The sequence below is a fragment of the Argopecten irradians genome, chromosome 2 (assembly GCF_041381155.1).
Source record: "Argopecten irradians isolate NY chromosome 2, Ai_NY, whole genome shotgun sequence".
NCBI lineage: Eukaryota > Metazoa > Mollusca > Bivalvia > Pectinida > Pectinidae > Argopecten > Argopecten irradians.
Window position 1 is genome coordinate 26,015,033 of NC_091135.1, and position 21,400 is coordinate 26,036,432.

Sequence of the window (21,400 nt, forward strand, 5' to 3'; positions counted from 1 at the left end):
TGTGGTACAAATGCAAATGGAGACGTTTAGTAAATGTCCATGTTAATATACATTTGTATATGAACAGTTTTAAATTTGTGAAAGAGTGGAAGCTGATAAAGATTTTTCTCCTTTTTCTCTTTTATATGAAAATATAGAACGATATGCAATATGGAAACTTGCTTAACGTTTTCCATAGTATAGTTCATGCATTAAGCGAATTGTTAAAATATGCATAGAAATGCGCGATAATGAAAATGTATATTTGTACCATTGTTGTGGTTTAATATACATGTATGATGATCCTATATTGCACTGTGTTCTCGAATGTAGTCATACTGAGCACTTGCGTGGTGTATTCTCAGTACTGTGAAAGATATAGGTTCTGTTTTATCTCAATTCAATGTCAATGAAATAACGATTTAAATACATGTGTATATATAATGATGAATGAACTATTCCACAAAACAACTATGATCGATCAATTTCAATATTCAAATTTAGATGTGGATAAGAGGCATGTTCAAATACCTACGTCCATTAATTACATTATCTTATGTTAAAATGATATACGTCCCGTTACTCGAATCGAGATAAATATCTCCTTTATACACATGATGCAACGTGCATCAACTTAACCTCTAAAAGGAAATCTTTGCCTTTACGCATTAAACTGCCTTCTTGGGAGATTTATGGTCCTATAATTCTTCCAGGATTGCAGACAAAGTTAGATGGTCCTATAATTCTTCTAGGATTGCAGACAAAGTTAGTAATAAAGAAAAGACGATATTAATTTGAAGATTTCATTATTGTTTTTATTGGTGTATTAATTACAAAAATAAAATTATGTCTGTGATAAATAGTAGTCTGTTCATAGTGGATATCAAATACCACATCTCAGTATGTACAGGAGGCAATATACATATCAAAATGTTTTTTTATTTGAAAAAAATATAACATGAATACATAATTGTTACACTGTATATGAATATCCACAAAAGTTATACGTATATGTGTATATAAGGTGTTCAAGAGCATAACAATTTTCACATACACAAGGAGGTATTCTGATATTTATGAAGAATGGTGGCTATGCATATATTGTATACTGCAGTTGATTTGTGCAACGAAAACACTTACAGTAATACATATATTCAACCATGCATGATCCAATAAAAATAACTTTGAATTATTTAGCTAAAAGGAAAAGATTAAAGAGACAAAACGATACATTAAATGTGCAGATTATTATTGTTATTTGCAAAAACAGTTACAAAGCCAGATGAGATTTTTTTTGCATTTATTACACTTGCAACACACAATAAATTGTTATAGTTTTGCATAATAATATCAACTTGCAACAACAAATCCTGAGAAGACAATGTTCATGATAATTCCATACCATCGCTTGTGTGTAAATAAGATGATTAGGTTACAAATTATATTGATGGAACAAAACTCTCAAGCCCTGAACGAAACAATACTAAAATAAAAGATTGAAACCAAAACTTGACAATCTAGTTACGGATACTTATAACAAAATCTTTAAGATGCAAAACATTATCGGCTCAAACCGTCAAGCATCAATTCCACACATTCTCGTACATTCAAAACAAATGACATATTGATGACTTCTTATTTGTTCATTCATATAAAATATATCATCTTTTATTACAGTTATACTCTCTGTCTCATTCATTACATAAAGTAAGCTGTACATATTTGATTTACCGGATACACTATAGCGTAACATGTTGAAATTGGTTGGCTCTAGAATCTACTGATATCGACCAAATACTTATACATATCAACCAAAATTACAATTCAAAAAGGGTATATCCATTATAATTAAAACTATTCATCGTACCCGAAGTTAACTTTTAAAATGATGTTAGTTTATTATCTAAAATTCTAATGAATTTTTTTTTTATTTTTCACGATAACACAATTGTAACACAATTTTCAATCTTTCAGATTGAACATAAATATTGTCGCTGGCTTCTGAATTAAATAAAAAAAATAGGTTACACTATACATACGCCAATCAAAACAGACGTTCAAATCTAATAACACTAACATCAGTGGAAGGACCTGTTTTCTATGAACCTCTGGATCATGTCATAGCCTCGTTCTGGTTGATCATACGGAAGTATGTGACCCGCTCCTCGCACGACCACCTGTGGACAGAATACAAGGCAAGTGTCAAGGTTATTCTCAATTATGTAACTATTTAAAGGAAATTTCAAAAAAAAAAAATATCTACTCGGGAAAATAGATCTTGTAAAAAATTCATGGGTATAATCTCCTTTATAAACAAGGCTTGGCTCAAGTCTTTCTAATGCTTGATATTAAGTTAGTTTTAGTTTAAGAGCATTAATGAAATTCTAAATAAAAGTAAAACTCATCACATTATCTTAATAGATAAACAGTGAAGACTGAAAATCTTGAAATATAATGCTCTTTACTGTACATGTTTACACTCGACTAAATCCTGTTACAAGTGAAAACTTTGTAAAAATGTCTATAGGGAAACCTTCTTACCTAATCTAACATAGGGTTATGTATTCTAAAATGTCTGAAAAACGGGTCAACCCGGGGAGTTGGCAATACTGCAACAATTCAAGACTATTTATTTTGTTTTATCCTGCAACTGTCCCACATACTGACCGATAACTACTGCCGGATAAACTCGTGCTTTAGCCGTCAATACGATCACATGAACTTGTTCCAAATCAGACGGAACTTTTTCTAAATTGACCCTGAACTTTAACCTTCCGGTGAATGTAACGTCATTCAGTCCCACTAAAACGTGACTTCACATTCACCGGAATGACGTCATTTTTACAATATCGAAAATCTCGTATGGCGGTGTTGTCTTTTTCTTGGCTGATGGAAAAGGTATGTATTGTAAAGTAATTCTTTAATGGGTATTTATTGTTTTTTTGAGTAATTTCATTTTGTTTCAGTGATATATCACACTGAATAGAATTATGGATACTGTTTGTGAATGCGCTTATTAATTTCCCACGGCATTAAAAGGAGTACACCCTCATTCGGTTTAGTGAATGATTCTTTATCTCCGCATCAAAGAAGCGTCTCGTTTCGAACGAAACCAAGTAAATAAGTGTCAATTTGCTTTTGTTTTGAATGCCATACTGGTTGCAGGATAAAAAGAATATATGGTTAGTATCTCGTCATCTCGGCTTTCCAAAGTCATGCACCAAAATAAACCTTGTATTTTACAGTTCTAATCTTGTATTCTCTATTTATTTTACTGTAGCTTTACTGGATAAAGAAAATAAAAGATACAGCAAACCCAAGAAAAATATATATTGAAAGATACAGATCACAAATCGAGACAAGGTCTTCATTGTCTTTAAGAAAAGAGGGACACAAGTTAAATATAAGAGAACAAAAACAAGAGAATAAAAAGTGAATTTCCCAGACAAAAAATTAAAAAGGCAAATAAGAATCAGTAAATTAGAGGCTAAATCTGTATGGCAAAGACCTGGGCTAAATCTGTATGGCAAAGACCTGGGCTAATACTTGCTCTCAACATTCTTGCTATAAATTGACTCTTTGACTTCAATGCAAAATCTACAACTAAAGGCAACTATAAAAAGGTCAAGGGCATACTTTAATGAGTGTATGAAAGAGGTAGACAAAAAAAGGATGACAAAGGAAAACAATACAAATGTTTAAAAGGGTAGCATCAACAATGTGGACGTCTTTTTGGTTTTGGACATAACCTTTCATCAAGGACAAAAAAATTCTTACAGAGACTACTATCCGCCAGATAAAAATGACTGTGACACTGACGATGATATGATTTTGGAAAACTGAACCATGAAACGGGTAGTTATTCTCTAAGAAACTGGTGTTACATATGTCCAAGGAAAACAAGCCAAAGGGATAGACACAAGTGTTAAGCACTTAAGTCTTCCCGTGAATTAAGACTGAGAAGACATATAGATGTTTGGTAGCCTTCCATCCATAAAACAATAAAGGTCTGATGAAATAATTAACAAGAGATGTACACCGAACAACACAAGGGTTGTCAAAGTTTTAGTAGATGGAATCAAACTGGAAGAGAGTGCAGGCTGACCACCTCAGTTTGACTGACCATTATAAGCAACATTAAAAGTAAAAGAGGAGTGAAACTCTAAATAGTGGATTATCTTGATATGATGTATGATACTGAAAAAAAATCAAGCATCAATGAAACACCAGTTATAATCAGTTAAAAATGCTCCATCACCAACAAAGCATATCCCATACTCATTATTTAAAAAATAATTAATGTTAAATTGTGTATAAATGAGTATAATTAACACAAAAATGTGTATGAACCAATTCATTTTGCTTTTAGTGGATGCGCAATCACTATACAATTCCATAGAGGGCATAGTGCCATAAAATGTTTTTGGGACGCAATTAATTATATCCCTTTACTGTTCAGAAGGTGAATGATTCACCAGGGCTCGAATTTCAGGCTGTTTTACTTGCTTTTTGCAAGTAGATATACCAGAATAGCAAGTGGAAAAAATATGCACTTGCTTATTTTAGCAAGTGGTTTTTATCAGGGACAACTGCAAAAATGAAATAATGATTGTGAAAAAATTGTTTTAATGGAAAATATGGGGACTCAGTTCTTACAATAATGTTGTTGATATACATTATGTACTTATACACCTCACATCATCATGCAAAAATAAAGGCTTTTACATATAACAAAACTGTAATTTGAATACGGATATTTTAAAATTATAAGTAAAAATATATTTTAGCAAGTAAAAATTTAGGTCACTTGCTATTTTTAGCTTTCAACTGTACCTAGTTTTCTGCTTTCTTTGTTCCATCTTGATTTGATTTCTCAATATTGCAAAGTTTAATTTTCCACAATGAACCTTTTTCATTTTTATACACACCTGATAGAGCTGGCCCACAACCCTTACGTATCCAGCCACCTCCCTATCTGTCGGGTCGAGTTTCCAGATCAAGCGCTCAGCCTGTGTGTAATTTTTCAGTCCTGACCAGTCGGTACTGAGCAGGAAGGCTTCCGACAAGGGAACAGCAACAATGATATCCAGCTGACCATTGTAGATCATCACCTAAACATCAACACAGAACCGAATCACTACTTATAATTTACATTAAGATACATGTAATGTTTCTTTCAAAATGCTTGACTGTTCTTGTTCTTCCTATAGCAGAACGATATCTTTGATCTAGGATAATTCGATGATTCATAAATTTTGAAGAAAATGTAGATATAATTACAAACCTTGTAATTATCCAGAAGAACGTTTATCCAGGGTTTCACAGTGTCCATTACGTCGTTCATTAGATGCATCTCTACAGCCTGGCCATCATTGTAGGTAAGGTTTCCAACATGGATGGCACGTCGAACCTCAGGCTTCGCTAAGTAACTTCCGTAATAGTTAAAATCATCTGGTTGCTTCAACAAGAAAACAGGAAATAACATGGGTAAATATTTAATAGGTTAGGGGTCTAACAAACACTGTATATGACAATTTAAATACCTCAGCCAAAACAGGGATCACTACCTTCTTACTGAAGGCAAAAAATATTCATGAAGATCACTTATAAAAGATTATGTTCTAGTGATACGGTTTAAATGTAGTGTGGTACTTTACCTCAGTCATGAGGAAATTGTAGTAGTTGTTGGTGTTAGTCACATTGTAAAAATATGGCTTGTATGGGGTGAGGTCTCCATTTAACAGCATGTCAAATACCTGTAATAGAAACATTTGTGAAAAGATAAATCATGATTATCTTCAAGGTCAAATACCTGTAATAGAAACATTTGTGAACGGATAAATCATGATTATCATCAAGGTCAAATACCTGTAATAGAAACATTTGTGAACGGATAAATCATGATTATCATCAAGGTCAAATACCTGTAATAGAAACATTTGTAAACAGTGAAAGTATGACTATTATCAAGGTCAAATACCTGTAATAGAAATATTTGTAAACAGAGAAAGTATGATTATTATCAAGGTCAAATACCTGTAATAGAAACATTTGTAAAAAGAGAAATTATGATTATTATCAAGGTCAAATATCTGTAATAGAAACGGATAAATCATGCATAATTATCATCAATGTCAAATACCTGTAATAGAAACATTTATAAATGGATAAATCATGATTTTTATCAGTGTCAACTACCTGTATCAAAACATCAACACTGTAAATAGGAGAATCAAATCATGTCTTCATCAAATAGAAACCAATTTCATAATTTCTTATTAGTACAATTTCAAGATTGGTTCCTATGTATTTGCACTCAATTATCATTTTTCCCAAACTTATTCAATTTTTGTATTGTTGCTGAGAAGTATTAAGTTGAACTTATTTAGAATAGTCTAAATGTGTCTTCAGGGGTGAATAAATTAAACTGTGCATATTTATCGAGTAACTCTAATGATTAGTTTTAAGAAATCTTTCCAAAGCATAATACAAAATTATCAATGAATGGTTGAAATTCGAAGATAAAGATGCTTTTAAATAACATGTAGGTATCACAGATTTTCCTGATTTCAGCAAGTGTAAATACCTTGAAGGCTTCTCCAAACTGTTTCTTTTTTATCATCTGTACTGCCTTATCAGTTTCTCCAGCAAAGAAATCCCTCTGTTTCGAATCTAACATTCCAATACTGTACATGAACCCGGCATATTGATTCATCATCTATTCAATCAAATAAAAACATTAGTTAGTGATTGATTTGCTTTCTTTGGCTTTGCCTATTATAGGTAAAGTGGACCTCAATAATCCAGGCAATTGTGTCCCCAGCCCAAATTGTCAACAATATGAGCTTTCTGGACTTTTAGATTTGATTACTTAGTTAATAATCAAATATGTTCCCTGACATTTTTGTCCATAGTTTGAAATTTACAGATAATCAGAATACAGATTATCAAGGGTCCACTCTACTTTTATTTTTCCCTTAACTAACTCCAGTCCAGTAGTTTTCACTTATCATTTTCATACTGTTGGCTTCCTGTTCATTGGTTATGTTACAACAGAACTTACCGACTCGGGATCACAGAGTCCATCACCGATCGCCATTCCTCTGAAGTTGATTTTAAGCTTGGCTGTTGGATTTTCCATGTGGATTTTGTAGGAGATAGCGGGAACGTATTTACCAGCATAAGACTGTAAATAAATTTACCAATTACTTTTGTAGGAGATAGCAGGAAGTATTTACCAGCATAAGACTGTAAATAAATTTACCAATTACTTTTGTAGGAGAGAGCGGGAACGTATTTACCAGCATAAGACTGTAAATAAATATACCAATAACTTTTGTAGGAGATAACGGGAACATATTTACCAGCATAAGACTGTATATAAATATACCAATAACTTTTGTCGGACATAACAGGAACATATTTACCAGCATAAGACTGTAAATAAATTTACCAATAACTTTTGTCGGACATAACAGGAACATATTTACCAGCATAAGACTGTAATAAATATACCAATAACTTTTGTCGGACATAACAGGAACATATTTACCAGCATAAGACTAAAAATTTACATAATTTGTCGGACATAACAGGAACATATTACAGCTAAGACTGTATATACCAATAACTTTTGTAGGAGATAACGGAACATATTTACCAGCATAAGACTGTAAATAAATTTACCAATAACTTTTGTCGGACATAACAGGAACATATTTACCAGCATAAGACTGTATAAAATATACCAAAACTTTGTCGGACATAACAGGAACATATTTACCAGCAAAAGACTGTAAATAAATTTACCAATAACTTTTGTCGGGACATAACAGGAACGTATTTACCAGCATAAGACTGTAAATAAATTAGCCGTGTACATACCTCACCAGTTGCATAGAAATCATTCTTCTGGAACTGATAGTAAATCTGGAAAAACTGCTGTAAAAAGCTGAAAATCAAAAACAACAGATAATATTAAGCATTACTACTGTATAACATTGAATGAAACATATATAATTATGATGGTAACAAATTCTATCTTTTCCTCTCTCAATTCATCTTCAAGATTCAGGGGAGATAATGCAATATCTACCTGTATAAGTCATTAGCAACATCCACCTCGTTCTTGGCATATCCAGCATCTGCCCCAGTGAAACTAAAGCCTGTTCCAACAGGGTTGTCTACATATAACATGGAGTACTTCCTGTTCCATGTTATCTTTTTATTTGACACTAAAAACAAGAGAAACATATACGTTCAGAAAATTAAAGAATACATTAATGTATAAATCCGAAAAATCATATTAAGAAAAGATAAAAGGCAGTACTCCTCCATAAGTGGTTCAATAATGAAGAACCAAATACAAAACCTTAGCTAACACCTTTGATTTTTTTTAATCTACATTACACACATATATATATATTATATAAATACTACTTGCATTAGAGGGTGACAGTGCCTAGTGTCACTCCGAGGATATCACTGTCACCCGAGGCGAAGCTGAGGGTGACAGTGATATTCCGAGGGGTGACACTAGGCAATGTCACCCTGTAATGCAGGTATTATTTGTTTTATTATACCAAAAGTCTAGAAACGAAACTAGTTTTCAAGTATTTGCAATCTATTGAAACATTTTTACTGATTTTAGCAAAATTCGAACAGTCACTGTCGGCAGTAGAATAGCATATCAGCTTCTACTCAGTAGGGCTAACTATCATTGCATTATTAAAAAGAATACTTACAATAACCATTTAGTGAAAATTCTTGTTGTCTTGTCTTATGCGTTTGTTAAAATCTTACGTTTTTGTAAATCTCAATGAATTTTGGTTTCGTCCCATCGTCTGTTTACAACATCAGCAAACGTCACGAAGACGCTTGAAATCGCATGTCTTCCGTTATCCTAATCACCGACGGGTTCATAAAAACCAACATATAGCGCTTGGACGGTAAGCGAAAAGGCATAAACGGAAAGCTCCGTCCTTTATTTGAAGACAATATATTGATAAACAGTTTAATTTGGCAAAACTTTTACTTAATAGCTCCAGATAAATTTTGAAGCGTCGCTTCAAAAAACAAAGATGGCGTCGAAAAAAGAAACGAGTGCGCATCTTTTTCGGGCGGTTAATATTTTGCACTGTCAAAAATACACTATCACCCGTTGCTAGGGGGTCGCTACGAACGCGTCCATTGTAATAACAAACATATGTATTGCAAGTTTCTGAAAAACCATTAAATCTATATCTATCATTATTATGATAACAAACACTATTGAATTCAATGCTTCACTTACATTTTAGGGATTTGTCTATTGTGAACGGTCCATTCTCTACAAATAGGCCAAACAGTGAGGATCCTCCAGGACCTCCTTGTAACCATAACAACACGGGAGCATTCAGGGGGTCCTCCTAAACAATGTAAAAATAACAACACGGGGGCATTCAGTGGGTCCTCCTAAACAATGTAAAAATAACAACACGGGGGCATTCAGGGGGTCCTCCTGAACAATGTAAAAATAACAACACGGGGGCATTAAGGGGGTCCTCCTAAACAATGTAAAAATAACAACACAGGGGCATTAAGGGGGTCCTCCTAAACAATGTAAAAATAACAACACGGGGGCATTCAGGGGGGTCCTCCTAAACAATGTAAAAATAACAACACGGGGGCATTCAGGGGGTCCTCCTAAACATTGTTAAAATAACAACACAAGGGCATTCAGGGGGTCCTCCTGAACAATGTAAAAATAACAACACAGGGGCATTCAGGGGGTCCTCCTAAACAATGTAAAAATAACAACACGGGGGCATTCAGGGGGTCCTCCTAAACAATGTAAAAATAACAACACGGGGGCATTCAGGGGGTCCTCCTAAACAATGTAAAAATAACAACACGGGGGCATTCAAAGGGTCCTCCTAAACAATGTAAAAATAACAACACGGGGGCATTCAGGGGGTCCTCCTAAACAATGTGAAAATAACAACTTGGGGGCATTCAGGGGGTCCTCCTAAACAATGTAAAAATAACATCACAGGGGCATTAAGGGGGGTCCTCCTAAACATTGTTAAAATAACAACACAGGGGCATTAAGGGAGTCCTCCTAAACAATGTAAAAATAACAACATGAGGGCATTCAAAGGGTCCTCCTGAACAATGTAAAAATAACAACACAGGGGCATTAAGGGGGTCCTCCTAAACAATGTAAAAATAACAACATGAGGGCATCCAGGGGGTCCTCCTGAACAATGTAAAAATAACATCACAGGGGCATTAAGGGGGGGGGGGTCCTCCTAAACAATGTAAAAATAACATCACAGGGGCATTAAGGGGGGTCCTCCTAAACATTGTTAAAATAACAACACAGGGGCATTCAGGGCGTCCTCCTAAACAATGTAAAAATAACATCACAGAGGCATTAAGGGGGGTCCTCCTAAACATTATTAAAATAACAACACAGGGGCATTCAGGGGGTCCTCCTAAACAATGTAAAAATAACAACATGAGGGCATTCAGGGGGTCCTCCTAAACAATGTAAAAATAACAACACAGGGGCATTCAGGGGGTCCTCCTAAACAATGTAAAAATAACAACACGGGGGCATTCAGGGGGTCCTCCTAAACAATGTAAAAATAACAACATGAGGGCATTTAAAGGGTCCTCCTGAACAATGTAAAAATAACAACACAGGAGCATTCAGGGGGTCCTCCTAAACAATGTAAAAATAACATCACAGAGGCATTAAGGGGGGTCCTCCTAAACAAAGTAAAAATAACAACACGGGGGCTTTCAGGGGGTCCTCCTAAACAAAGTAAAAATAACAACACAGGACCATACAGGGGGTCCTCCTAAACAATGTAAAAATAACAACACGGGAGCATTCAGGGGGTCCTCCTAAACAATGTAAAAATAACATCACAGAGGCATTAAGGGGGGTCCTCCTAAACAAAGTAAAAATAACAACACGGGGGCTTTCAGGGGGTCCTCCTAAACACAACAGGAGGGCATTCAGGGGGTCCTCCTAAACAATGTGAAAATAACAACACGGGGGCATTCAGGGGGTCCTCCTAAACAATGTAAAAATAACATCACAGAGGCATTAAGGGGGGTCCTCCTAAACATTGTTAAAATAACAACACAGGGGCATTAAGGGAGTCCTCCTAAACAATGTAAAAATAACAACATGAGGGCATTCAAAGGGTCCTCCTGAACAATGTAAAAAATAACAACACAGGGGCATTAAGGGGGTCCTCCTTAACAATGTAAAAAATAACATCACAGGGGCATTAAGGGGGTCCTCCTAAACAAAGTAAAAATAACAACACGGGGGCATTCAGGGGGTCCTCCTAAACAATGTAAAAATAACAACACGGGGGCATTCAGGGGGTCCTCCTAAACAATGTAAAAATAACAACATGAGGGCATTCAAAGGATCCTCCTGAACAATCTAAAAATAACAACACAAAGCATTCAGGGGGTCCTCCTAAACAATGTAAAAATAACATCACAAAGGCATTAAGGGGGGTCCTCCTAAACAAAGTAAAAATAACAACACAGGGGCTTTCAGGGGGTCCTCCTAAACAAAGTAAAAATAACAACACGGGGGCTTTCAGGGGGTCCTCCTAAACAATGTGAAAATAACAACAGGGGGGCATTCAGGGGGTCCTCCTAAACAATGTGAAAATAACAACATGGGTGCATTCAGGGGGTCCTCCTAAACAATGTAAAAATAACATCACAGGGGCATTAAGGGGGGTCCTCCTAAACATTGTTAAAATAACAACACAGGGGCATTAAGGGGGTCCTCCTAAACAATGTAAAAATAACAACATGAGGGCATTCAAAGGGTCCTCCTGAACAATGTAAAAATAACAACACAGGGGCATTAAGGGGGTCCTCCTTAACAATGTAAAAATAACATCACAGGGGCATTAAGGGGGTCCTCCTAAACAAAATAAAAATAACAACACGGGGGCATTCAGGGGGTCCTCCTAAACAATGTAAAAATAACAACATGAGGGCATTTAAAGGGTCCTCCTGAACAATGTAAAAATAACAACACAGGAGCATTCAGGGGGTCCTCCTAAACAATGTAAAAATAACATCACAGAGGCATTAAGGGGGGTCCTCCTAAACAAAGTAAAAATAACAACACGGGGGCTTTCAGGGGGTCCTCCTAAACAAAGTAAAAATAACAACACAGGAGCATTCAGGGGGTCCTCCTAAACAATGTAAAAATAACAACACGGGAGCATTCAGGGGGTCCTCCTAAACAATGTAAAAATAACATCACAGAGGCATTAAGGGGGGTCCTCCTAAACAAAGTAAAAATAACAACACGGGGGCTTTCAGGGGGTCCTCCTAAACACAACACGAGGGCATTCAGGGGGTCCTCCTAAACAATGTGAAAATAACAACACGGGGGCATTCAGGGGGTCCTCCTAAACAATGTAAAAATAACATCACAGAGGCATTAAGGGGGGTCCTCCTAAACATTGTTAAAATAACAACACAGGGGCATTAAGGGAGTCCTCCTAAACAATGTAAAAATAACAACATGAGGGCATTCAAAGGGTCCTCCTGAACAATGTAAAAATAACAACACAGGGGCATTAAGGGGGTCCTCCTTAACAATGTAAAAATAACATCACAGGGGCATTAAGGGGGTCCTCCTAAACAAAGTAAAAATAACAACACGGGGGCATTCAGGGGGTCCTCCTAAACAATGTAAAAATAACAACACGGGGGCATTCAGGGGGTCCTCCTAAACAATGTAAAAAATAACAACATGAGGGCATTCAAAGGATCCTCCTGAACAATCTAAAAATAACAACACGGGAGCATTCAGGGGGTCCTCCTAAACAATGTAAAAATAACATCACAAAGGCATTAAGGGGGGTCCTCCTAAACAAAGTAAAAATAACAACACGGGGGCTTTCAGGGGGTCCTCCTAAACACAACAGGAGGGCATTCAGGGGGTCCTCCTAAACAATGTGAAAATAACAACACGGGGGCATTCAGGGGGTCCTCCTAAACAATGTAAAAATAACATCACAGAGGCATTAAGGGGGGTCCTCCTAAACATTGTTAAAATAACAACACAGGGGCATTAAGGGAGTCCTCCTAAACAATGTAAAAATAACAACATGAGGGCATTCAAAGGGTCCTCCTGAACAATGTAAAAATAACAACACAGGGGCATTAAGGGGTCCTCCTAACAATTAACAATAAGGGTAAACAAAAAAAATCACGGGGGCATTAAGGGGGTCCTCCTAAACAAAGTAAAAATAACAACACGGGGGCATTCAGGGGGTCCTCCTAAACAATGTAAAAATAACAACACGGGGGCATTCAGGGGGTCCTCCTAAACAATGTAAAAATAACAACATGAGGGCATTCAAGGATCCTCCTGAACAATCTAAAAATAACAACACAAAGGCATTTCAGGGGGTCCTCCTAAACAATGTAAAAATAACATCACAGGGGCATTAAGGGGGGTCCTCCTAAAACAAAGTAAAAATAACAACACGGGAGCATTCAGGGGGTCCTCCTAAACAATGTAAAAATAACAACACGGGGGCATTCAGGGGGTCCTCCTAAACAATGTAAAAATAACAACACGGGGGCATTCAGGGGGTCCTCCTAAACAATGTAAAAATAACAACACGGGGGCATTCAGGGGGTCCTCCTAAACAATGTAAAAATAACAACACAGGGGCATTAAGGGGGGTCCTCCTAAACATTGTTAAAATAACAACACAGGGGCATTAAGGGGGTCCTCCTAAACAATGTAAAAATAACAACATGAGGGCATTCAAAGGGTCCTCCTGAACAATGTAAAAATAACAACACTGGGGCATTCAGGGGGTCCTCCTTAACAATGTAAAAATAACATCACAGGGGCATTAAGGGGGTCCTCCTAAACAAAATAAAAATAACAACACGGGGGCATTCAGGGGGTCCTCCTAAACAATGTAAAAATAACAACATGAGGGCATTTAAAGGGTCCTCCTGAACAATGTAAAAATAACAACACAGGAGCATTCAGGGGGTCCTCCTAAACAATGTAAAAATAACATCACAGAGGCATTAAGGGGGGTCCTCCTAAACAAAGTAAAAATAACAACACGGGGGCTTTCAGGGGGTCCTCCTAAACAAAGTAAAAATAACAACACAGGAGCATTCAGGGGGTCCTCCTAAACAATGTAAAAATAACAACACGGGAGCATTCAGGGGGTCCTCCTAAACAATGGGAGCATTCAGGGGGTCCTCCTAAACAATGTAAAAATAACATCACAGAGGCATTAAGGGGGGTCCTCCTAAACAAAGTAAAAATAACAACACGGGGGCTTTCAGGGGGTCCTCCTAAACACAACACGAGGGCATTCAGGGGGTCCTCCTAAACAATGTGAAAATAACAACACGGGAGCATTCAGGGGGTCCTCCTAAACAATGTAAAAATAACATCACAGAGGCATTAAGGGGGGTCCTCCTAAACATTGTTAAAATAACAACACAGGGGCATTAAGGGAGTCCTCCTAAACAATGTAAAAATAACAACACGGGAGCATTCAGGGGGTCCTCCTAAACAATGTAAAAATAACATCACAGAGGCATTAAGGGGGGTCCTCCTAAACAAAGTAAAAATAACAACACAGGGGCTTTCAGGGGGTCCTCCTAAACAAAGTAAAAATAACAACACGGGGGCTTTCAGGGGGTCCTCCTAAACAATGTAAAAATAACAACAGGGGGGCATTCAGGGGGTCCTCCTAAACAATGTGAAAATAACAACATGGGTGCATTCAGGGGGTCCTCCTAAACAATGTAAAAATAACATCACAGGGGCATTAAGGGGGTCCTCCTAAACATTGTTAAAATAACAACACAGGGGCATTAAGGGGGTCCTCCTAAACAATAATGTAAAAATAACAACATGAGGGCATTCAAAGGGTCCTCCTGAACAATGTAAAAATAACAACACAGGGGCATTAAGGGGGTCCTCCTTAACAATGTAAAAACAACATCACAGGGGCATTAAGGGGGTCCTCCTAAACAAAGTAAAAATAACAACATGGGGGCATTCAGGGGGTCCTCCTGAACAATGTAAAAATAACAACACGGGAGCATTCAGGGGGTCCTCCTAAACAATGTAAAAATAATAACATGGGGACATTCAGGGGGTCCTCCTAAACAATGTGAAAATAACAACACGGGGGCATTCAGGGGGGTCCTCCTAAACAATGTAAAAATAACATCACAGGGGCATTAAGGGGGTCCTCCTGAACAATGTAAAAATAACAGCATGGGGGCATTCAGGGGGTCCTCCTAAACAATGTAAAAATAACAACAAGGGAGCATTCAGGGGGTTCTTCTAAACAATGTAAAAATAACAACATGAGGACATTCAGGGGGTCCTCCTAAACAATGTAAAAATAACAACACGGGGGCATTCAGGGGGTTGTCCTAAACAGTGTAAAAATAACAACACAGGGGCATTCAGGGGGTCCTCCTGAAGAATGTCTTATACAAATTGTACTTATATCCCATGGGCATTTGGGGGGGGGGTTCAAACATGATGGTAGGGAACATTTACCTTAGTTGGGAAGATCTACAATAACATATCAAAGAAAACTGTCATTTACCTGAGCTAAGGAAATTGAAATCATTTACCTGATATGGAAAATTCGATAATGATTATATATACTGTAAATCTAATTATAAATAGCCTTAGTGGAGAGTCTGAAAATAATTACCTGAGCTGGGAAGAACCAGAAAAACATGTTGTTCTTCGTGGTTTTATTGACTGTGATGAACCCAGAGTAACTTTTGATACTGGTGCCATCTAGTGGGCCAACAAGGCTCAACTTCTGGGCTGGAAAAAGAGTGAACAAATATCACAATTCATTTGTGATCCATAACACTAAACAATGGTTTGGTTATCTGGGCGTCAGATTACCGGGGTACTACATTTTATATTAGCATGAGGCACAGGGGCTTACATTGTAGCATTCACTTAAAACTAATCAAATAATAGAGTCAATCCAATACAGGGGTTTCAAGATCCCAGAAAATTGTGGGTAAAGGACCTTCCATCAATTAGTCCCACCTTCCAGTGATTACTAAATGTCAAAAGATGACGTCGAAGTCACCGCAAGGTGTGACTATTCGATTGTAAAGTGTACTCTACCCACGTCGGTTTGGGATTTTTAAACATCGGTATTGCTCGATAGTTGAATTCATCACAAAGTTTAAATAGAACATCCTAAATTCATACCCGTATTTGCATCCCCACGTTCCAAGTAAGGAGTAAGAAATAACGGTTCTCCAGGATCCACTCCATTTCTGTCCATGGGTGGATAACTCCTTGGAAACATTCCCCTGAGGCCTGATTGGTGTGATTTATTGATCAAACAGACCAATAGAGTCACCACAATGGTACGCGTTATTACAGCCATATTGACCGTGGTCAGCAGATTATCTGGATAAAAGGATCAAAATTATAACATATCAATGTTTATCTTCTCTGCATAGGTATACAAATCCTCGATACACCAGGGGTTCTGATCACTTATGATCCCTACACCCTAGGACTACCAAATCGGAGGCATCAGAATATGTAACTTAGTCCTTTGATGTAAAAGAGCAGTATAATGGTACACCGTGGTTGGCTGTATGGCTTTAATGTTGGATGTAACTCTCTCTGTAGTCTTAAAAAGAAATCTTAGCTGGCCTGAGATTAGTTCAGAAGTTTTCCGCTGAGCTACCTCCAATTTTACTTTGAGATAGTCCAGGGGTGTAGAGATCGTAAGTGATCAGAACCCCTGGATTATCGAGGATAGGGTATACACTAAGGTCGCAGTTAAAAATTACAGTAATATACAAGCCAGATGTAGGTACTGTAAGGTCATATAACAGCAAACAAAAAATATATATATATATTTATATTTAATCAAATACTATTAATATACAATGTATTAAAGAATTAAGAAAAAACACAAAGTAATTAAGTTCCAGCTAACAGATCTATCGCTCATGATCACTGCAGCCCATCCTCTATACTTAAAGATGCTCCACCGTCGACAGAGCATAAATGATATTCATCATTTGAACAATAATCAGTGTTTAATCGTGTATATATATGTCTAATTAACACAAATAATGTTACAAAATAATTTACATGCGCAATCAGTACTACATTCTATATAGGATATAGTGCCACAGAATTTTTTCGGGATGCAATTGATAATTTTTTTATATTTCTAACTACAAAGTAAAATTAAAAGCTAAAACTTTTCAATGGTGGTAATGGAATAAAATAAGTAACCTTTGTAACTGAAGAAAAATACTAAATCGTCTGCTCCTGTTTTTGATCGAGAAAAAATACCAATTGTCAGCGGTGGAGCATCTTCAAGTGCGCCAGAGTTACTATCACTGACGTTGTATCCATGCCTGAACCATCCTTGATACTCAAAGGTTTACTATCACTGACATTATATCCACCCCCTCTTATCTCATATTTATTTAATAGCATGACCAATCACAGGCCTGCAGAAACTTCACATGGTGTACTTCAAAAGAATTGAATAACAGTACACTGTGGTTGACTGACTGTGGCTTTATTGAAGTTTGGCGTCGCTCCTCTGTAATCTTCAACAGATTGAAGATTTGTGCCCAACCTGTTCAAAGGGAGTCTCTGCAGGTCTGTAATTGGTAATTTTTTATTTCAACTTAACTAACTGTCTCCAGTTTTATTATGAAATGATCCAGAGGTGGCTATAACGACAGTAAAATCATTGTCATAATTAATCACAATTTTAAAGCATTGTTAATATGCCAACTGACATCTCTAATAAATTTACTATTCAGCTAGGCTATAGGCCTAACGTGTGTTATGTCAAAAATATTAGCAGGTTTGCAGAAACTATATCTGAAGATTCTCTTGTAACCAAACAGCAGGTGTTTTTGCTTGAATGTGTTAAATCTACAAATTACCATAACCCCAACTAATATTTTCCAGAAGATGAAATATACACAATACTTACAGTAGTGCCTACTTACCGAACAGCAGAAAGGCTTACTTGAGTAATGCAGCAACAATACACAAATCACATGACTCACATGTGACCCATTGGGCGATATTAATTTAAGTACAAAGGACTCGGAATGACGAACAGTATCCGGATGTTTCTCATGTACGCTTCTAATATTAATGTGCTGATGAAGTCCAACAAAACCTTATATTAGATGTCCAAATTTTCAATATTAAAATTTATTATTTTGGTTCTTGAAAAATTATTGGGAAATTGATATATAGATCTCATATACATTGTATAATCATCTCTCAACAGCGCGGGACAAATGGACTGAGATTCAGAACCTTTTCATTGCTCGTTTTCATTGCCGTTACAATAAATAATTAGAGTATTCCCTGTTTCTTGTTGATTAGCAGTTACAGTTGATCGAGTGAGGTGGGAACTTTGATAGCTTTTCACAAGTGTATTTATGATATATTTTTCTCTCTTCCATCTATTGAAAATATGTTCTCTTTTTTTTCCTTTTTTTTCGACGTGTTGACGAGTTAGCATTGTCTTGTGTGGAAATGAAGTTTTCCAAATCATAAAACTTTTCTCAAACTAAGAATTTATTTTCATAAACTGCTATTTTTATATTGCCAGTGCCAGAGTAATTGCATGATGGTTCACGCTGACGCATTTATAATTATGTTATCAAAACCTGTCATTCATCCCTGAGGTTCCAGCGAAGGACATTGAAAATAACCTCTCTACCCTGAATATCACAGAAGAACTAGTCAAAAAAACTTCTAAATAATACCAATCCAACGAAAACACAGGGACCTGACAACATCCATCCAAGACTATTAAAAGAAACAGCTGACACTTTATCCAAGCCACTGTCAATTATATTTCAAAAATCCATCGATGATGCGAAGGTACCTAAAGTTTGGAAAGAGGCTAACGTCACTGCCATCCACAAGAAAGGATAAAAAAAATCTAGCTGAAAATTACCGTCCCATTAGCCTCACTTCAATAACATCAAAAATCATGGAAAAACTTGTGAGAGATGCCATCGTAAATCACATGGAAACTAATAACCTCTTTAGCGAATACCAACATGGCTTCGAAAAGGACATTCATGTGCAACCTAACTAATAGAAATGGTAGATATTTGGACAGGAGAACTAGACAACAAAAATGATATTGACATCATCTACCTAGATTTCCAAAAAGCTTTCGATACTGTACCTCATCAGAGACTACTCAAAAAATTATCAGGATACGGAATCACAGGAAATCTACTAAAATGGATTGAAGACTCACTGTAGTGCAACTAGTACGGCAACGATGTTTTGATCCGTTTCCGGTATCGCTTCGGCGACATGAAGACCACGGTACTGTGCTTTGTATCACTGATTTGCTGGCGTTACGGATGATACCATGATTCATGGTATGTAGTGATTGCTGAAGAGTATGATAAGTTTCAACCATACCAAAAAATATATTATTTTCTGTTTTCTTATATTTCAAAAAATGCATTTGAATATCACACATGACAGAAAACACAGCTAGATTTTTCGTTCAGCTTCGATTTGCCGACTTATATTGAGGTATAGTTTTACTGTGATTCAATATTGGAAATCTTTAGACTTTTCCGTTTCCATTGGTATGTAATATGTTTACAATAATGTTAAAAATACATATGAAATTCAACAATTTGTGTTCGATGTCAGACTAGTGTCGCAACGGTTTCGAATTTCAATAGTGTACGGTTGAGACACAAGTTTAAAACAAAAGTGAGTGTACGGTTTGGATTTCTTTCTTTCAGATAGTGACATGAAAATGGACCAATTTGTGTACTATTATTAGAATTAAATTCATTAGACGTAATATTTAACGTGTAAGCTATCTTAATTTTGTAGTAGACTAGAAATGGGTATACTAGTTTATCCCATAATGCGCTTGATATACAGTAACCTTGTTCATGTCATATTTTTGCATACATCGGCTATTTTAATTAAAACAAAACTTATCAAATGGCACGCACAAGGACTTAAAAAATATACTTATAAATACTTGGTGCGAATTAGCACACCATAATAGAAATGTATACATATACATGTACATGATGTATATCATTAACTGTGTTTTAACATATATCCGCACCATGATAGATATGCGAGAACAACCAATTTATGTCGCACACCAATGCATGTCAAAATATGACAACGAATGCTTAATTACACTAGTGAAAATCACTAGTCGTTCCAGTTATAAAGGGGAAAAAAAGCTTAAAGGCTCACTACCTTTCCGAAACGGCTTTTAATTTTTAAAATGGGAATGTAAAACGAGATCGATAATTGTGTAGAGTCGCAAAAGTTATTAACTTACCGTTAATACTACACTCATCATCATCTCCTGAACAAAATAATTAAAATAAATAAAATGTTAATTTTCATAACGCGGGTCGTCTTATGTTTCCCGCCGACGTCCTAATTACCGCGCGGTAGTTGAATACTACTGCGCCAGACGGCAAAACAGCGAAATGAATCTCCACAGTTTTTCATATATTACGCAGGAAATTAGGAAATCTTGCATTTGTTTGGTGTTGTAACCTCATCTTAGGCCATCGATAGGTATTTTCTTATGTTATTAATGTTTTTAAGAAACCTATAAAATTTGCTCCGCAAAGGTAGTGGGCCTTTAAGTTTGATAATAAAACGCGTTCGTTTATACGTCTGTATAGAGTAAGAATACTATTTGATAAACAGTTGATGATTTTTGGGGAATTTCTTCTGGTGTGTTGTAATCAGCAACCGATTAAACAATGACAGTATCTGACTGCCGATAAACCAAATATACAAAGATATATATACTTCTTCAATTTTAAGAATACATTGATATTATTCAACGAATTCTCACATTGACTTAAACTCAGTGTTTATGTGACCTCTTGAACTCTGAAGAAATAATTAGCACACCAAAATCTACATGTAACTGCCAATGTTAATAATGAGAATTATCATACATTGCCGGTTTAATAGCCATACATAGGTACTGTACACATGTACAGTGACAATATAAATATCGGCTATTAACGGGCACGAAATTCAATCTGACGTCATTTCAAAAACGATGAACGGACATCAAGAAACCAAGACGTTACGCCCACAAGAGTTTGATAATTAGATAAAGTTTGTATCAATGTACATCCAAAACAGTGCCCATGGACCATTTTATACGATTTTAAAAGCAAAAAGTATCGTTCTTTCCAACGACAGTAATCTGTTTCTTAAGACTTCCTAAAAGTATGGTTTTTGGCCGCTAAAGCGCAGGCGTGGTAGATTTTTCTTCGATTTTTTTTGTGTTGAGGAGCTTTCCACCTTTCGCAATATATACGTACTTTGTAG

The 21,400-nt window shown here is 36.3% G+C and overlaps 1 protein-coding gene across 2 annotated transcripts; it reads right to left on the reverse strand.

Moving 5' to 3' along the window:
• Positions 1-772: 772 nt before the first annotated feature.
• Positions 773-18,109, reverse strand: LOC138314944 (probable serine carboxypeptidase CPVL). 2 transcript variants are annotated; one of them, XM_069255599.1, is made up of 12 exons: positions 18,034-18,109; positions 16,250-16,453; positions 15,729-15,847; positions 9,272-9,386; positions 8,075-8,213; positions 7,864-7,930; positions 7,043-7,165; positions 6,566-6,697; positions 5,637-5,735; positions 5,264-5,437; positions 4,908-5,090; positions 773-2,156 (listed from the first exon to the last, which is right to left on the reverse strand). In XM_069255599.1, exons 2-12 carry the CDS (start codon positions 16,428-16,430, stop codon positions 2,058-2,060), a joined length of 1,431 nt encoding a protein of 476 aa, XP_069111700.1. In that variant the 5' UTR covers positions 16,431-16,453; positions 18,034-18,109; the 3' UTR covers positions 773-2,057. The 2 variants fall into 2 exon arrangements, with proteins under 2 accessions (XP_069111700.1, XP_069111701.1); XM_069255600.1 differs by having other exon boundaries at positions 18,018-18,081.
• Between the last annotated feature and the right edge of the window lie 3,291 nt (positions 18,110-21,400).

Coding starts and splice junctions, on each gene's coding strand:
- LOC138314944 (XM_069255599.1), bottom strand. CDS start 16,430: ATGGCTGTAATAACGCGTACCATTGTGGTGACTCTATTGGTCTGTTTG. Junction 7,166..7,863: donor ATTTCTATGCAACTGGTGAG/GTATGTACACGG, acceptor ATTTATTTACAG/TCTTATGCTGGTAAATACGT. Junction 5,736..6,565: donor AGTTTGGAGAAGCCTTCAAG/GTATTTACACTT, acceptor TTTCTATTACAG/GTATTTGACATGCTGTTAAA.